Here is a 19971-nt window from a genome sequence, read left to right as displayed (position 1 = left end):
TCTAGGTCCCTGACCCGTTGGGAGATTGCTTCAGTTTTCCCACCTGTAAAATGGCATTTTCTATGTAGTGTATTGTTAAGTCAATGCAATTAAAGGTGTAAAACCGAATTTCTTACAAAATCACTTTGAAATCAGAGATGAAAGATACTTCAGAAGTTTAAATTGACATTAAATATCTATCAAGGTTTAAATTGATGAGGATGACCACTTCTTTACTTGCCCCTATGTGTACTTGCATCCTCATAGATGAAAGAATCTGGAAGTAAATGTATGATAACCTCTCGATTGCCTCCCCACTCCATTCCTTCTTTTTATGGTTCGATGTCCATGCAGGAAAACGAACTCAGAATTTTAAAATATTTTGATGGAGAAAGTATCATTAGCACTCGATCATGTTAGAATCTCAAATGTTTTGATGGATTTTAGATAGGATAATGAATGGGAATATGACATTTTCAAGATTATAACCTAAAAATACATATATTTGTTTATCATATTTATAATTATTTTAGAGAAAAACTTTTTTAAAAAATGGTCACATCATATTACAGAACTTGTTTTCAACTTAAACATATTTTAAAATAAAGAAGTTACAATCATTTGGGTGAAGTTGGTATCTTTAGGTATAGGGGAGTGGGAACCTACCAGGAATGTTTTCACAGGTGTTACTTAGGTTGTAGAAGACTTGTAAACTGTTAATATTTACAAGCTGGTCACCTAGGTGGCCTCCCAGTGACCTTTCATGGCAGTCATGAACTTTGGTTAGAGAAAGAGCTTCATGGCTTAGATGTGACATGTGTTTTGGTTGCTCTGCTTTCTGCCAATGCTGGACTTTCATTTCTAGACTGGGTGGATGGGTCCTCGTCAGCACCTTAGTTCAGTTCTGACACTGAACTTTCTGTGTAAGGATTTAGGGGAAAGAGAAGCCAAATAATTTTGGATTCAACTTTCAGTTGGTTATATGGAAGATATATAAGATAAAACTGATCAAATGAATTGCAGCACACACTAGAAATCTATTGAATAAAGAATTACTAATTTTATGTTTATACTGGGTTATATCTAGAACGGCTCAGTTTTGAGTTGGATAAACCCCTTTTATTTCAGTGAATCGTTAGAGAATCTCTTCACTCTTTCCGGTCTTTATTGATTCCATTTTATTTTCTCAAAACCATCATAGATACAAAGAAGAATCCAAAAGGAAATTTCAAGTTGGTATTACAGCTATTTCAAGCAAAACATCTAAATAATGATTATTGAAGGTCATCTTTATATTGGACACTGACATATATATTGCCCATTCCATTTCAGCAATATTTTGAGGTGGAAGTTTTTAATGTCTATTTTACCAATAAGAATACTAAGATCCAGAAAGGGCACATGACTTCCTATATCTGCACAGATAGTAAATGTCAGAGGTCTTTCACTAAGTGTCTTAGAGTGACTTCATTGCTGAGTTCTAAGATTTTGCATTATATGCAACTTCATATGACTCACAGAGAGATCATGAATAATGGGTATGCAGGTTGCAAATTCATGAATAAGAAAAACCATGTAGCTTGTTTATCCAGCATTTATAAGAATGCATCCAAATATTAAGAAATATGATCACATTTCTTAGAAGGTAGTAACGTTGCTTTTAATCATTGCTACTATTTTTTAATGCAGACTTTAAATAGCTTATATATGGTTGACTTTCTACCACCCACTGTATAAAATGGCATGTTATGTATCAAGAATCAATATATAGTATGGGGAGACTTATTTTTTGTTTCTGTTGCTTTTTTGATCCTTACTAAAAAAAAAAAAAAAAAAAAGAAAATTGATCCAGTGACTAGCAGTAAGTATTTAGGCTTAGCTTAAAACCTCAGTCTATGTTATCTGTACTTTAGTTGGTGATGCCTAAACAATGAAATGCTCACATGGTCAAATTTTCATTTTACCTTCCCACTAAAGATCTTTTATGTAGCCTGCTTCAGAGTTATCTTTTAAAATGTTAGGTTTTCCCTATATTTTGTTTACCCTCAGTTACTTAAATTCGTTTATTTTTACTATTCACAGGGTAATATGGCTCTAGGGCAGTGGTTCCCACATATGGTCCCCATCCCTAGACCAGCAGCATCTGCATCTCATGAATGAGAAACCGAGGGGTGTAGCCTGGCAATAAGTGTTTAAAAATGTCCTGTCTCTGTTGATTCTAAGGCACAATAAAGTTCGAGAATCCTTGTCCTAGAGATATGTCAAAATGATGATGGATACCACAAGTAGGCATTTCCATGGTATGTGACACTTAGCTTTTATGTAATATTGGCTTGTTGATACATTTTATTTCTGAATGCTTTACTTCTAATGAGAAAGGGATTTGTATTTTGCTAGGGTACTATTATACATGGAGGAAAGACGCAGTGATTCAGAGGTGAAGAAATAAGATAAAATATGTTGGATCTCTTAACTACATTCTAAATTTTCCATTTTCTCCATCCCGTGTCTCAATATTCTTTAAATACAGCATTACTTATTCTCTCGGTCATTTAGACTTGGATGTAGACATCCATAGAATTTTCATCTCTCTTGTTATTCACATCAACTAATCTTGAAATTTACCAATTCTGCTTCAGAATTGTGCTCAATAGCATTCTTGTCTTTTTTTTTTCTAACAATCACTAGGTGATTAAGTCATAGCTGTGGCCCCTTCACTGACTGGGTGCCTCTGGATTTTTAAATCTAATGCATTTTGTACAGATAAATGCCACTAAAATATTGCTTTGTCCCTGTTGTTCTTCTGCAAATAAAAACCAAATTAAACAAAATGAACTATTTCTTACCTCATAATAGTCTTACCCTGGCTAAGATTTCACTGTAACCTAATTATAACCTGTCTTTTCTACCTTCTCTCTCATTTTCTAAAACCATGCTCTGTAGCCATGTTGAGATTGGAGAGCATACCCCGTTTTGATTTGTTACTTTTTTCTTCTGTTTTGTTTAGTTTATGCTTTAGTTTACCCTAGCATATGTGTTGTCATTGAATGCGGTCATCTCACAGAACTGTTAAACTCATTCCTATTTTTAATAGGAAAATAGTTACATTAATATGAAAAGAGTTATATATACACGTATATTCTGGAAAACTCAGCATATTCACAAAATATCAAATAAAGTAACAACAGTTTTATCATATCACTTCTATATTAGTGACCCTATTATTTATCTTCTTCCTTTGCATTTTTCCATCATTGTAACCATATAGTTTGTTTCACTGCAGCCTTGACCTCCTGAGCTCAAGCAATCTTCTCACCTCTGCCTCATGAGTAGCTGGTACTACAGGTGTGTACTACCACGCCCAACATTTTTTTTTTTATTATTTTCATAGAGATGAGGTCACAGATGTTGCCCAGGTTGGTCTTGAACTCCTGGGCTCAAGTGATCATCTCATCTTGGATTCCCAAAGTGCTGAGATTACAGGCATGAGCCATCATGCCAGACCTGTAGTGCTTTTAATAAACATTTTTGTACTATTAAAGTGTTGCTTTTAAGTATAATTATATTGACTCCACAGTAGCCTAGTAAGAATGTTCCAAAGTTTATTTAATAGTTGCCTTCTGATACATGCAGACTATTTCAGGCTGTATTTGTGAGCAAAGGGGTGCATTATAAATATTGGTCTAAAGAACATCTTTGTATATCAGTAACTTACACATATTTTTGGTTTTAAGACAGACTCTCAGATGTGTGAAGTTATTCTGTTTAATTGTATATACATGTAAGTAAAAATTGCATTTAATATGTCACTTAGAAGGAGCTACACATTTTATTATAATAAATGTACTTCAAGTCCTATCTTTGACAGTCATTTTTATTGTCATTGGTAACATATATATTTTTCCTGATATTTTTCCATTAACATTTCACATAAGCATTTTACCTTGTCATTAGAGTTTATAAAAATCACTTTGATGGCTATGTAATATTCTATTTAAAAAGTATCAGTGATCATTTTAATCGTTTTGCAGTTATTTTGATATCTGTTAAAAATAATTCTTCATGAAAATATTTGTAGAAATGTATGTTTCAATTCTCATATTATTTTCTTATAATAATCTCCTAGAAGTGCATCTAAGGGTATGAACATAAATTAAAGCTCTTGAAACATCATGCCAAAATTTTTTCCAGAATGGTTTGCCAATTTATACCATTAGCAGCATATGAGAATGCTTGATTCAGTGATCCCTTTTTAGCATTGACGATTGTAATGTTTTAATCACTGCTAAGTTTATAGGGGAAAACAGTATTTTGTTTTAATTTGCATTTCTTTGATTAGTCGTGTTTGAATATTTTCATATTCATTAGTCATTTGTATTTCTTCTAGGAATTTTCTGTACATAGTCATTGCCAATTCCTAAATTGTGGTTCTGCAGCTTTCCATTTGCTGTTAATGATATTAACCCTTTGTCTATTAAATATATTTTTTTAAATATGACTATTGTTTTTTAAGTTCCTGGGTATTTTAGGGAATGGGCTCTTCAGAGTTAAATGAAACAGAGTAATTGTTGTACTTCTGATTTGAAGGGTCAGCTTATGAAGTAAATTGTAGGCCAGGGAGCAGAAATTAAATTTTACTTTATAGATATTGCAGTGTCTCAGAAGTCCTTTGAGCAAGAGTGGAAAACACAGCAGTCTTTATACATTAGAAAGAACAAACAGAGAGCCCTGGAAAAGGATACTAGAGTGGGCCCTTGCCCGAAAAAGGAGCTGGCCATTCAGATGCTGATTCATAATGTGGGTAGGATTACCATCGCCTGAGCCTTGACAAGAGGAAAGTCAGAAGAATCAAGCAAGACACATACCCAACCAAGACAGATAGATCTTTGTTAGGTGTTGATGACAGGGTTATTTTGGCTTCCTGAAATTTCTTATATTTGTAATAGTCTATACTTTTTAGATGTGGGAGTTTTAAATATGACGTTGTGAAATCTAAACTATTTCTGTGGTAATTTTTCGTCCCTTTTAATCACAGACATTCCTTCTTTTGTGAAATATGTAATGAGCATTCACCATTATTATATAAAAACATAACTTGATGTTTTATATTTGATCCTTTAAATCTCCTAAAATTAATTTTGCTATATGTATATTGTAAGAATTTAAGTTATTTTCCTTTCCCCCCAAGATTTAACCTACTGTCTGAAAGCAGACTTAGCTGCCTTTGCGAGACACAGTGTGATCTCACAGACTACACATCATTATTATGTATTTTAATCTCTTTGTCAAGCTGTTACATAGGAAGTTATGTTACTTATAAAACACAGTTGCCTGATTTGCTCATTCTCTCTAGATCACTTTTGTTTATTTGTAAGTGAGAAGAAGAAGAAACAATATCCAGAGTGAACTAGATATGAAATCCCTAGTTATTGTTTTCGTGTTCTTAAATGTTTTAATCAAAACTATTTCCGAGAGAATAAATAAATAAATAAATACGTGTAGGCTCTTTGAGTACTCTTTCATTAACATTTAATAGGAAACAAAGTCCTCCTGAATGTTTTACCAGGGACTGAGTTGAAGGCAGTGCTGACCAGAATGGTCAACTGAAATAGGCAGAAGAGACCCTGGTTAGCACTCTCGGACGTGCCTTACCAAGACAGGAGGACACAAGAGCTGGCTTTTGGGCAGTAAGAAGGAACCTGTAGGAGCCCCATAATCTATGAGAAAAATACATTCCTAGTAGAAAGAGTTAAGAATTTTCAAGCATGATCTATGTGCAAACAACTAGAAAATTTTACTGAATACATGATTTTAAAAAACTAAAACATGCTTCTTGACTGAACAACCCATGTTAAATACCACAGAACTTGAAAATGAGTCTTCTACAGTTAAAAGGTATGAGTTGAAATCCTGTGTGCAAGATTTATTTGTTGGGAATTAGTAAATGTCCAGAAATATCTTAATTGGTATTATTAAGTCAGTAGTCATACCTGCCCCATAGGGTTATAAAGCATTTAGAATGTAGCCTGGAATACGGTCAGTTTTAATAAGTGATAGCTGTTTTATGATAATCCACCGAAATTAATAAGTCTATTCGATATACTTACAGTCAGAATCTAGGAGGAAGAATAGAAAGGAGAACACAGATTTAAGAAAGTAATTCTCACTTTCACCTGAAAAAAGATGAATGTTTGAACCTTTTGAAAAAAATGGGGAAAGGAAATTAATACACCTAATATATATATTTGTGTGTGTGTGTGTGTGTGTGTGTATACACACTACAGTCTATTTGTTAGTTGCCATGAGCATGACTGAAGGAAACTAAGTAGGAAAATATTCTTAGTGTATATGAAAATTTTCTCAAAAGTGATTATAAAATAGTTGTATAAAAATGGGGGACATACCAGTAGAAAAATGGATAAGGGAATGAATGCACTATTTTTACATTCACACACAGACACACACACACACACACACAGGTTAATTTTCCTAATAATCTAAGAAATAGAAATGGAAAGAATAAGGTACAGTGTCCCGTACATAATAGACAAAACACCTGTAATTCAGAGTGTTGTCAAAAGTGTGGGGGAAATGAGCAACCTCATGGCTTATGGGAGAAGTGAAAATAGTACACCTTTTCTAGAAAGCAATTTGGCAGCTTCAAAACTTTTAAATATTTATATATATTGATACTACTTGAGCACTTCTGTGTGTGTGTGCCTGTTATTGTAGGTGTGTGCATGGGTCAATTAATATTCAAAGATGAAAACATTCAAAGTGAATACATGGAAATGATCATGATGTATGGCTGAATAGGTGGGATTAATTTTCTTGTATTTTTTATTCAATGAATAATATGTATTTCTGTATACTCTTGTATTTCATTGTTTTTTGATATTGTTACAATTATTTAAAGCAAAAGTATTTTTAGTAATTATAAAGAAGTATCTTTAAAGATAATAAATAACCCTCAAATCCCATTAAATATGGTAATAAATTCAAGTTAATTCGGATAAACTGATAAATGGTGTGAATGGTAGGAGAAGAACATGGACAAACACAGTCTGTATGCATTTTTAATGTGTCATAGAAACATTTCATGTGAAGTGTTAAGTTTTAATTTGAACTAAATAATATTAGTGTGAGCTATTCTGTTTTCTCTTAGTGCATTTTTATCCATTTGAAACAACATAAAATATCTCACAGCTATTTCACATTAAAGGTAGTGAAATTGTAAACTATATAGTTTCAGAATTTATTTTTTATTTGAAAGGGATCTTTTATGCCTCAATGTAAAATGGAAGTATTTCAAATATTTAAACAGGTGGTGCTTGTTCATAAATGATTTGAAGTGTTGGTCAGGATTTATTTCACACCTCACTCAGGGAACAGCAAAAAAGATTAGAGGTTAATCTAATCCTCTAGGCCAAAAACTCTCTCAAATTGTGTTCAGAGATGTTAATGGGTATTCTGGAAAAAATACATGATTTAAAGGTTGTGTGGTCAAATAAGGCTGGGAAATACTGTCTACTTTAATCCTATTGCTGATTTTTCAGCTCACATTAACTCTCTGAGGTTCTCAGAAAGAAACCTGCTTAGCTTTGTTTAACTCAGCATTTACCACCTATATTTGACTATGAAATCCTTTTTTTTTTTCACAGATCTCCCGTTAAACTTGTCATAAAAGTAGAGTTTACAGTTTGAGAAATGATGTGCTAAATTATTCAGTTCAAGCATAGGTTACCTGCTTGAATTTGTATATTCTTGTTTCCAGTAGTCTGCATGGTCATTTTATTCTGATTAGTCTAAAAATAAGAGTAAAATTATGTAGTAACTAGTAGTTCGAGATAAAGTCATCAAAATTCATTTCTAAGCATTTTGTGTACAAGTGGCATAGATGATCATTTTATATAAACTGTCTAAAGAAAAACCCTTTGGAAGCAATAAATACAAGCATACTAGGAAAAGGTAACTATTAATGGACAAAAGTTACCAAAACTATCTGTTTATAGTATATGTACCTATTAAAGTCCTGCTTATCTGATGATGTATATCTTAATCAGTTATGTGATTCATATCATATGGCATCCAGAAGTTTGTATTAAATTCTTAAAGAGGTATTAAGATTAAACTGGAACTTTGTTTATAGCCTAACGTTGATGCCCAGGATAGCAACAGACCAATTTTCTTATTAGTCAAGGCTACCATTTGTTACATAGAACCATCAGTGGCGTTTTAAATTTTGAAACTGTTTTATATGTTCAGAACATAATACAGAAGTACCTTCCTCACAGTCCGCCAGAGGCCCCCACAATGCAACCTAATGCAGTTTTTTAACGTTCTTGTCCATTATCACTCAATAAACTTTTCTCATGACTTTTCCTTCCATAATCTGCGCATCTTTGGCTCTCCTATCCTTCATCACATTCCTAGAGGTCATTCTCACTATTTTTAGCTATTCTTACTATTTTAGCTATGAAACTCTCCCACTTTTCAGGTCCATACCAATATTTCCTGGTAAAATATTTTCTTTTTTTATTATTATTATACTTTAAGTTCTAGGGTACATGTGCACAACGTGCAGGTTTGTTACATATGTATACATGTGCCATGTTGGTGTGCTGCACCCATTAACTCATCATTTACATTAGGTATATCTCCTAATGCTATCCCTCCCCCCTCCCCCCACCCCATGACAGGCCCCAGTGTGTGATGTTCTGCACCCTGTGTCCAAGTGCTCTCATTGTTCAGTTCCCACCTATGAGTGACAACATGCAGTGTTTGGTTTTCTGTCCTTGCCATAGTTTGCTCAGAATGATGGTTTCCAGCTTCATCCATGTCCCTACAAAGGACATGAACTCATCCTTTTTATGGCTGCATAGTATTCCATGGTGTATATGTGCCACATTTTCTTAATCCAGTCTATCATTGATGGACATTTTGGTTGGTTCCAAGTCTTTGCTATTGTGAATAGTGACACAATAAACATACGTGTGCATGTGTCTTTATAGTAGCATGATTTAAAGTCCTTTGGGTATATACCCAGTAATGGGTAAGCTGGGTCAAATGGTATTTCTAGTTCTAGATCCTTGAGGAATCGCCACACTGTCTTCCGCAATGGTTGAACTAGTTTACACTCCCCCCAACAGCGTAAAAGCATTCCTATTTCTCCACATCCTATCCTGCACCTGTTGTTTCCTGACTTTTTAGTGATCACCATTCTAACTGGTGTGAGATGTTATCTCATTGTGGTTTTGATTTGCATTTCTCTGATGACCAGTGATGATGAGCATTTTTTCACGTGTCTGTTGGCTGCATAAATGTCTTCTTTTGAGAAGTGTCTGTTCATATCCTTTGCCCATTTTTTGATGGAGTTGTTTGTTGTCTTCTTGTAAATTTGTTTAAGTTCTTTGTAGATTCTGCATATTAGCCCTTTGTCAGATGGGTGGATTGCAAAAATTTTCTCCCATTCTGTAGGTTGCCTGTTCACCCTGATGGTAGTTTCTTTTGCTGTGCAGAAGCTCTTTAGTTTAATTAGATCCCATTTGTCTATTTTGGCTTTTGTTGCCATTGCTTTTGGTGTTTTAGACATGAAGGCCTTGCCCATGCCTGTGTCCTGAATGGTATTGCCTAGGTTTTATTGCCTAGGTTTTCTTCTAGGGTTTTTATGGTTTTAGGTGTAACATTTAAGTCTTTAATCCATCTTGAATTAATTTTTGTATAAGGTGTAAGGAAGGGATCCAGTTTTAGCTTTCTACTTATGGCTAGCCAGTTTCCCAGCACCATTTATTAAATAGGGAATCCTTTCCCCATTTCTTGTTTTTGTCAGGTTTGTCAAAGATCAGATGGTTGTAGTTGTGTGGTGTTATTTCTGAGGGCCCTCTTCTGTTCCATTGGTCTATATCTCTGTTTTGGTACCAGTACCATGCTGCTTTGGTTACTGTAGCCTTGTGGTATAGTTTGAAGTCAGGTAGCATGATGTCTCCAGCTTTGTTCTTTTTGCTTAGGATTATCTTGGCAATGCAGGCTCTTTTTTGGTTCCATATGAACTTTAAACTAGTTTTTTCCAATTCTGTAAAGAAAGTCATTGGTAGCTTGACGAGGATTCTGCCTGGTAAAATATTTTCTAAATAACTCAGAATGATATAATTAATCTCTTTTTCTCATGAAGGTTGCTATTTATAGTATTTTTTTAAGTCTTGATTGTGCACTCCTAAAAACAAAATTCCGTGTCATCTACACACTTGTTTTTCTACAATACTGTTAAGGTGGGAGTGAGACACCTGCCTGGATTTTATAATTACTCTATCCCAATAATAAAATGCTATTTTATATTAATATATTTATCAAACATTTTTACAAAGGTATAAAAAACAAAGCAGGAGGATGATTTTCTTCTAAAATAAAAAAAGAACAAGTATATAAAAAGACGGATGTTTTGTAATATATCATGCCAAAAACCTCCCACAGCCTTGATGGAAGACAATTCATGAACTGATTTGTATTTATCTGAAATCAGTATATGATTATAGGCTTTCAACTTCATATAGGTCTCAGTGAACCATAGGGTGAGAATGTCAAAAATAAATATAATTGCTTTTTTCTTCACTTTCTTTCTGGAGTCTGTTAATCAAATGTTAGAAGTTTTTAACTGATTCCATGATTTTTAAAAAAATCTTCTCTTATTTTGCATGCATTTTCATTGTACTGTGTTTTTTGGAAGTTGTGTTAATTCATCCTGTCTACTGGTCATATTTTATTTTAGTTTGATAATTATATTTTTTAATCTTCCAGGATATTTAATTGTTTTTAAAAACTATTTTTTTGGTAGAATTCTCTTCTCTCTGGGGTTATTAATTGTAAGGATTTTGTTTTGTTTCTTGACATTTTTGTGCAGTTACTCCATGGCTCTTTTTAAATGTTATGTTATTTGCTTGTTTCGGATTCTCATTTTGGAGGTTTTCTTCAATTATCTGGTGATCCTTGGTGCATACGGAAGACCGAGATGCTGAAAAGATTATTGAATGTCATGGCCAGCCTTGCTAATTGGAGGGCTTCACTGTGCATACACTGTGTAGTAATCTGTACTCTCAGATTTCACCATTTATAAAGAGTTTTCTTTTGGCATTTGACATTTGATGTCTCTTGAGGAAGTCTTAGGGCCTGAAGAAAACAAACCTGCCTGGCTGTCTAGGACGCAGGTGAGAAAAAGGACAGGGCATCTTGCCATTTATTGGGCAGACTGTCACTCACTCCCCACCCCTCCCAGCTATTTTGGTACCTCATCTCTGTGCCTTAGCCCCCAGCTCTACCATGGCTGGTATTCCTAAGTCCTGAAGCTTTCTGGTTAAGTTTTCTCTGAAATGAAGCCTCATCTGGTTAAAGGATAGTCACCTGGGTACATAGCTCACCCAGCCTGCATTCTTGCGAATTTAAGTGGTCCTTCCATGAGTTTTAGACAATTCTTTGTGGATTTATTTATTTTCTTATTTAGTAGGGTTTCAGGAGGGAGCAACAGAAATACATATACTCAATCTTCTAAGTTTATCCAGAAATCTTAATCATGCCTTTCGGACTTATATAAAAAATTGATATCGTAAGTCGCTGGACAATAGTTTGGGTGGAACAGAGCACTACAAGCCAACTCAGCTGCAGCATCCACCTCACATTGACTTCACTGAAGTGAATCTTCTTCCTTTTGTTGATAACACTTTTCTTTCATCCTCACAGATAATTATGTCTCCAAGAAATAAGGACTTTGCAACTCCTAATGAATAAATGTGCCTAGGCAATGATTATCAATGGCTTGATGAGATACATGCTGATGGTGTACGACACTACCTCTGTTCAGACTAAAAAAAAAAAAGTCATGCACACATACAATCTGAATGTGAACAGTTCTCCAGATCTGCCAATTTACAGGACACAAAGGGAACTGGGGAACATGGTCAGTGATACTGTGGAGATGTAATCAGCAGAATCTAGACATACAGACAAAGGGATTTCTATAGAACAGTCTGGTTCCTTCAACAACAAAAAATGGAAGAAATAAAAGGAAAGATAAACTTTCTTTTAAACTAAAATACAAAACTTCAAAGTCATAACAAAACACACACAATATGTTTGGATTCTAGTGAAAGCAAGCTATAAAAATAAATTATAAAATAATTGAGGAAATATGGAAACTGCCTAGATATTGAAGATATTAAGAAATTATGGTGAATTCTTTAGGTGTGATAATGATATTGTGGTTATTTTTAAGAATTTGTATATATTAAAAGCTGATTCTGAAGTAAATCATCAGTTAACTGATATAATACTTGTGATGTCTTAGATTTGCTTCACAATAAACTGGATAGAGGAGTGAGTAAGGGGTATAGATGAAACAAGATTGTGAATGTATTGATAATTATTAAAGGTGGTATAAATATATTACATTCATTTACCATTCTTTCTACTTTTGTCTTTGAAATTTTTCATAAGAAGAAATTTTAAAAAATGAAAAGACTGTTTTGACTCCTTTCAAAAGATGAATATATCTGCTTCTGAAAAATTCAACTCAAAAATTCAAAGCTCTTCGGATTCAATACAAGAAAATGGCATTAAGGATGCTAGTGTACAGTTTGGAATGCAAAGCTCTGCATTTGAAGCTACAATGTCCACACTGAAATATGCATACTGATCAGAACTAGATATTGAAATTTTTATAAATAACTCTTGCATAGTTTGAAGTTTTATTTTAATGCAGTGCATATTGTTATTGTTCAAAATACTTTTAAATGGCTGTTGGTCTCATAGCTGAGGGTGTCTCTGTTTTAAATGAATGAGACACTGATCCCAACAGGCTACCTTTCAAATAAAATTCTTATAGAAGAATAAAGCATGCATTCTCCAGTGGACATGGTCTCATGCAAGAACAACAACAAAAAGACAGTCTTTAAAGCAACCTGCATAGTGTAACATTTCTTGGCTCTCTGAAACTTTTTTGACTACATCTCCTCTTGCTTTCTCCTCTCTTTCTCCATTCCACAGGCATACTCTTGTCTTGCCTTTATGATTGCTATTGCCTCTGCCTAGGAGGTTCATAATTAACATCAGTAATTATGATGTTAATTCAGTATCACATCATGAGATTTGCCTGATGTGCGATGCTGCTTCTTCCAGTGTTTATTCAAAATGTCACCTTCTTTGTGAGGTCATGTTTGGCTATTCTGTCGCTAATTTGTCTTTCTTGATCCTTCCTTCTTTCCTGCTTTATTTTATTTCCCACTGTGGCTCTTATCTCCTATCATAGTCTATATACCTTTTTTAGTCATCATATGTATTTATTATTTATTATCTTTCTTACCTCACCAGCATGAAAGTTGTGTGAGGCCCGAGATATTTATGTCTTTTCTTGTATGGTCTGCTCTAATCCCTGAGATCCTTGTGTATGGTTGACGCTCCATTAATACTTAGGGATTTGATTTAATAAATGATCTGACAACGATGGGCTACCTATTTTAAAACTTAGCCAATTCTTAAGAGTTTCTAAAATGTTGTAATAATGAACTACCATTGGGTCTTTTTCTGTAGTTTACTTTAGATTTTAATTTGATACCATATTATGAAGTTTGACTAATGTGCAGCGCTTCTCTTGAGCATGTGTATAAGCACAAGGGCATTTTGTCAATATTCTGGAAGGATTCTTGACATTAAGGCATCATTAATATTGCCTGTATTTAGTGAATATTTTCAAATTGATGCCAATCTTTATTTCATTTTTTCCAGTTTTATCGAGGTATAATTGATAAATCAATTAAATGCATTTAAGGTATGCAACATGATGTTTTGATAAACATACATTGTGAAACAGTTACCACTATCAAGTTATTTAACATATCTATCACCTGGCATAGTTAGCAATTTTTCTTGTGTGGTAAGAAATGTTCAGATTTACTCTTCTAGCAAATTTCAAGTATACAATGCATTATTAACTAAAGTCACCATGCTGTATATTAGATCTCAAGAACTTATTCATCATACAATTGAAAGTTTGTCCCCTTTAATTGAAATCCTTCAATTTCTCCTACATTCTGACTATAGATTTAAATTGCTCCTAATTTAGGTCATTGAGATTTGCTTAGCTTCCTGTGCATCATTAGAATGATGCATATTTTAATCAAAAGTTCATATTTTCCCACTACTGTACTTTAAGAAATGAACATATTGTGTTTCAGATATTGATAATTCATGTCTCAGTTGTGAAAGGATGGATATACATAATACCCCTCTCCAAGTTTTTTCCTTAGAGGTTGTTTTGCTTACTGAAAATAAGCAGATAAAGAGTAGAAGTCAGAAGATCTTTTGCCTAATATAGTGGACCAGAGAAAGCAAATGAAACAAAACAATAAAAGTAAATAGTATAGCCCATCTTTAATCTTCTCTCAGTGCTTTGTCATGCATACTAAAGAACCAAGGTGCAGTGTTGTGTGTGATGGAAATTGAGAAACAAGTTCACACAGACATATGCATTACTTGTGATTTAAAGATGTGTCTCCAAGCATCTAACTTACTGGCTCAGCCATGTGATTTATTTGAATTTTCTCCAAAATTATGTAATTTTCAAATATGTTAATTTCTATTTTTCTCACTCATATTTTCATATTTTTATTTTTAAATTTGTATGAAGTGGAAATAGTGATAGTAAGGATCAAATTTTTTTCTAATTTTAAAGAAAATGTCTCCAGATGAGAACATCTTCAACTATCTGTGGCATGCAGGGGCAGGGGAATTGGTGCTGACACAGATAAGAGATTGGTAATATAAAGGATTGATCATATAACTGAGTAGGTTTAAGATGATGAAGCCAGTTCCACATTGGCAGAGAAGGGTGTAAGAAGTGCAGAAAGGAAGAAAACTGTATTGAACCCTGTGGTGGATTAATATTACAGATATTCATATTAAGTCATGGTTTTAAATGTATAGATATAGATATGGGAATGAATATAGATTTAAATATATGTATTTGTTACCATAGTAGTAAATATAAATGGACTCATGTATATGTGAGTATGTGTGTATACAGGCAGATAGAAACATGTATATGCATACACGCATGTATTCCCACAGTTTATACATTGAGAGAACTGGGATTAGTGACAACCACATAATAATAAATACACTTTTTGCCTGGATCTTGGCTTCTAAATACCATTATCTATTAAAAGCAGCTGGCTTCTTACAGAAATGACTGATTTCAGGGCAAAGTAGAGGATGATCCTGGAACACCTTGTTTTGTCAAAATGCCAGTAAATGCATGAAGAATTACAGAAAAACATTGAAAGAACAATGACACTAGTTTGAAGGGTCTTCAGTTGTTTGAGTCTAAGACAGATAAGCATCAAAATCAGTAATGATAGTTACATATTGTAATCCACTTAATAAAATAGCAAGCCATGAGTCCACATATATATAAATATAAAAGTAAATAATTTGAAGTTACTGGAGGAACCAGATATTTATGTAATTCAAAGTATATATCCAATAAAATTGTTATTATTGACAAAGGGGAAAAGTGTAACTTCACTGTGGAGAAACTTTGCAGATACCACCTTAAGCAAGTGATCAAAGTAAACATTATAATTAATGGGACAAACTGAAATCAAATGCCATCTGATAGATGCATCCAGCATCAATTGAGATATTTCTGAAAATGATATTTAACAAAATATAATTATGAGACAATATCTGCAAAACAAACTTGATAGACATTCTCCAAAATAACTGGCTTGTAGTATTCTGAAGTGTCAAGATTATGAAAGTCAAGGAAAGACAGAGGCACTATTCCAGACAGGAAACTAGCATGGCATCGACAGGCAACTCATGATTTTGAAATGGACTCTTTTGCTATGAAAAATATTTTTGAGAAAACTGTATGACTTTAAGTGGGATCTGATGATTAAATGATAATGTATTGATGTGAATTTCCTGACATTAATAGTTATATTTAGCTTTGTAGGAAAATGTTTATGTTTATACGAAATACAATATTCAGGGTATTGAAGCATTCTTTCATTGGCAGTTTACTCTCAATGGTTCAGAAAAATTAAAACTTTGTTATTTAACCAATTTTTACAAGTTTATGACTATTTTAATTTTTTTAAAAAACTGTCATGAAGAACTTTTAATTTTACAGTTTATAATGGATCAATGCTTTTGTAAAACACAGTAAAAATAGTACCTAATGCCAGATTACTAGAACAGTTTCTAAAAGCTTACTCTTATTTTTTGTTTATCTCAGACCTCAGAGACATACCAGTCTGTGCACCACAGTTTGAAGAACACTGCTCTAGATTAAAATTGTCTTTTGTGATAAAATATGTAATTCTTCTTCTATGAAAATAACTTTCTGCTGCCACAAATATATGTAAAATCATACCAAATATTTTGAGCATGCATGGGCATTATCTGATGGTTTTTCTAAAGGCTATCAAGATGATATGTAAAGATGATCCTATACTGCTGCTTTTTTGGTTCATGGAATACACTCAAATTGGCATGTCTATTAGCCATACATGTCAGTCAGAATCCTAGCACGAAAAAGGCTGCACACTCTAAAGTGTCTAGTCAAAAAAAATTTCTGTATGAAACTATTTCCTGAGATACAGGGGCAGTTAAGAAAAACTACAGGAGATGGTGAACTCTACTGAGATTAAGAACAGCAGGAAGTCATCACTATTCTTAGGAGTAGGAGGGGAAAGGAAGGTCACTTAGTTTCAGAGCCTGGTGAGATCTGGTGTCATGGAAAGGTAATTAACTGCCCAAGAAATGTGGCACCATAGAGAACGGCATTGAGGTTAGGGAGGGGGCATGAATATCTCAACCTGTTCTTTCTTTTGTCTTCTTTTCTCTGTGGATAGAGCTTCCTGTTGTCTCAATCCAGCTGAAAGTCAAATGGCAAGGGATCCTGGGTAGTACAGTCCATAGAGGTTAACCTCTCTAGCCTCTGCAGAGCTGAGGAGGACAAACAAATCTTAGAAGGACAAATGGAAAATAAATAGCATTTAAAAATGCTCTTAGATTCAGTTGCTACTTTTTTTTTTTTAGACAGAGTCTCACTCTGTCACCCAGGCTGGAGTGCGATCTCAGCTCACTGCAACCTCCGCCTCCTGGGTTCAAGCAATTCTGCTGCCTCAGCCTCCTGAGTAGCTGGGATTACAGGTGCCCACCACCACGCCCAGCTAATTTTTTTGTGTGTGTTTTTAGTAAAGATGGGGTTTCACCATGTTGGTCAGGCTGCTCTTGAACCCCTGACCTCGTGATCCACCTTGGCCTCCCAAAGTGCTGGGATTACAGGCGTGAGCCACAGCGCCCAGCCTCAGTTGCCACTTCTTAATTTAAATTTCTATCTATTCAATAATGAAATTTGTCACTAATTTATTATCTGAGGGCACCTTTTCAGATTTAAGGTTTAGAATGATAGTTCCTTCACTGAAGGAGGCTCACTTATTCTGTGTTCTCTCCTTCAAGTGTTTGGAAGGCTCTATAAAGATTATCACACTGGCAGTAAACAGGGAGCTGAATCAGGACTAGAGATGGGGGACATGTTAGGAGGTCACTACTGTTTCTCAGTTTAAAAAGGTTAAGATCCTTGTCAAAGGACACAACGTTTCAGTTAGACAAGAGGAATAAGTTCAAGAGATCAGTTATACAACATGATAACTATAATTAATAAGCAGACGATTTATACTTGGAAATTGCTCAGAGAGTAAATTTTAAATGTTCTCATCACAAATAAATGATAAATATGTGAGATAATGTACATATTAATTACATTGATTTAGTCATTCCATATATATACTTACTTCAAAACATCATGTTAAACACTATGAATAGACCTAAGTTTTGTTCATTAAAATATAATGAAAAAAAACTAAAAGGTTGAGGTATTCAGCTGAGCCTGAAGATAGTGAGATAGAGATGAGTCTTGGTTGTATTCACTGTACACAAGCAGTTGGGTGTGTAGACTGATTGATAAGTTGAGAAAGATAAGAAAAAGAAATGTATTTTAGATAATTTTCAGATTTGGAATTTGATGGATTGGAATGGTTTCATTTATCTATATAAATAACAGAAGACTGGGTTATGTTTTGCCTGCATTTGGAGCCAGATGAAAAGTGATAAAAGGTTCAGTTTTTTGCCTGATGAATGTGAGAGGCCCGTGGAGACATGTAGATGTAAATGTTTGCTGGAAAACGTGATAGATATTTCTGGAGTTCTGGAGAGAGTTCATCTTGAGCTATACATGGGGGAGTCATCACGTTTAGGTATTGGAGACATTATTGTTGTTGTTGCTTTTGTTGTTGTTGCCATTGTTGTTATTACCAGCTTTCATATATGGAAAAACTACAGTCTGTTAGGCGCTTGTTAGAATCAGAGAGGTTGAATTACTAGTAGTACCCTCAGGAGAAGATGAGTTATCTAAGTTAAGAGAGATTAGAATAGGTAGATCATTTCCAAACATTTGGAATATGGTTTTTGAGGGATGGGAAGGAAGAAGCATCAGGAAACAGAAAGAGGAGAAGGAACAGTCATTTATTTTCCAATTTGATATTTATGGTTAATTTTTACTATTCTAAGTGATTACTCCTTTTTCTAGACTGCTGCTGCTTTGGTATGTAATTATGACATTAAAGTTAATGCCTAGGTTTTGGGGACGGGGGCTGGTGAGGCTCACGTTGGAGGGCTTCGCGTCTGCTTCCGAGACCGTAAGGATATTGATGACCATGAGATCCCTGCTCAGAACCCCCTTCCTGTGTGGCCTGCTCTGGGCCTTTTGTGCCCCAGGCGCCAGGGCTGAGGAGCCTGCAGCCAGCTTCTCCCAACCCGGCAGCATGGGCCTGGATAAGAACACAGTGCACGACCAAGAGCATATCATGGAGCATCTAGAAGGTGTCATCAACAAACCAGAGGCGGAGATGTCGCCACAAGAATTGCAGCTCCATTACTTCAAAATGCATGATTATGATGGCAATAATTTGCTTGATGGCTTAGAACTCTCCACAGCCATCACTCATGTCCATAAGGAGGCAAATTTGTGCACAGAGCTGACCCTCAGGAGGACTGGCACTTTTCCAATTAAAGAAGAATGAGCCGTAATGAAACAAATAAGCAAAAGCCTATTTTGAAGGGCCTTCTTTTAACTGGCAAATATAATTTCTAAACTGGATTATGATAAATTGACTCAATAATACATATTCTCTCTATATATATCTAGATTCCTAGAAGTAGCCCCATACTCCATTGAAAGTTTTTGGACACATATGAGCGTGGATATTTTGTTGTTTTGTTTTTCCTTTTTTTTTTTTAAATAAACAGTGCCATGAAAGAACATGGAAAAAAAAAAAAAGTTAATACCTAGCCTCAGGGCCATAGGCTCAGAAAGCTCATGGGGAAAATAGCATCTAGGACTGGGACTAAAAAAAATATTTGTACTTTTTGTAAATCAGTCTTACGACTGTTATAATTGATCTTATAACTGATCATTCTTCTATCTTTGCTCTAAGTTTTAGGAAATTCGGAGAAGTCAGTTATATGGCAACTATACCAGATAGTAGAGTATACATAATCTACATTAATTCTGCCATTGGCATTACCTTATTTTCTATTCTTTTTCCCTTAAGTGTTAATGTTATAATATGTGAATATATTAGTAACATTAAATATTGAATACGGTAGAATATTTTTAAAGTGAATAAAAATGTAACCATGTAAGTTAATTTTATAAAGCATTTTTTCTCATTCTCAAACGTCTTGTGATGACAAGGTTGACCCATTTCAAATTTTAATTTGCAGTATTTATCAAGTCAGAATGGCATGTTAAGTTAAACACAGATGAGTAACATGTAAGAGTCAGTGTGGAGGATCTTAACAGTGTTTATTGAATAAGTAGTCCAGTGATACTGCTAAAGAATTACAGAACTCATGTTTGTTTAATCAGCACAAGTACAG

The 19971-nt window shown here is 34.3% G+C and overlaps 2 protein-coding genes across 2 annotated transcripts in view; both read left to right on the top strand.

Annotated features, from left to right (window-relative positions):
* The window catches only part of MMP16 (matrix metallopeptidase 16), a 290162-nt gene that overhangs the window by 95276 nt on the left and 174915 nt on the right, over positions 1–19971 (top strand). The window lies entirely within an intron of this gene.
* On the top strand, positions 18630–19493 carry LOC134730989 (multiple coagulation factor deficiency protein 2 homolog). Its single transcript, XM_063606848.1, has one exon. The coding sequence runs from the start codon at positions 18645–18647 to the stop codon at positions 19110–19112; it is 468 nt and encodes a 155-aa protein (XP_063462918.1). The 5' UTR covers positions 18630–18644; the 3' UTR covers positions 19113–19493.

Source organism: Pan paniscus, chromosome 7 (genome assembly GCF_029289425.2).
Source record: "Pan paniscus chromosome 7, NHGRI_mPanPan1-v2.0_pri, whole genome shotgun sequence".
Classification (NCBI taxonomy): domain Eukaryota; kingdom Metazoa; phylum Chordata; class Mammalia; order Primates; family Hominidae; genus Pan; species Pan paniscus.
Note: the sequence above shows the minus strand (reverse complement) of the source record. Positions and strands in the feature narration are given on the sequence as shown.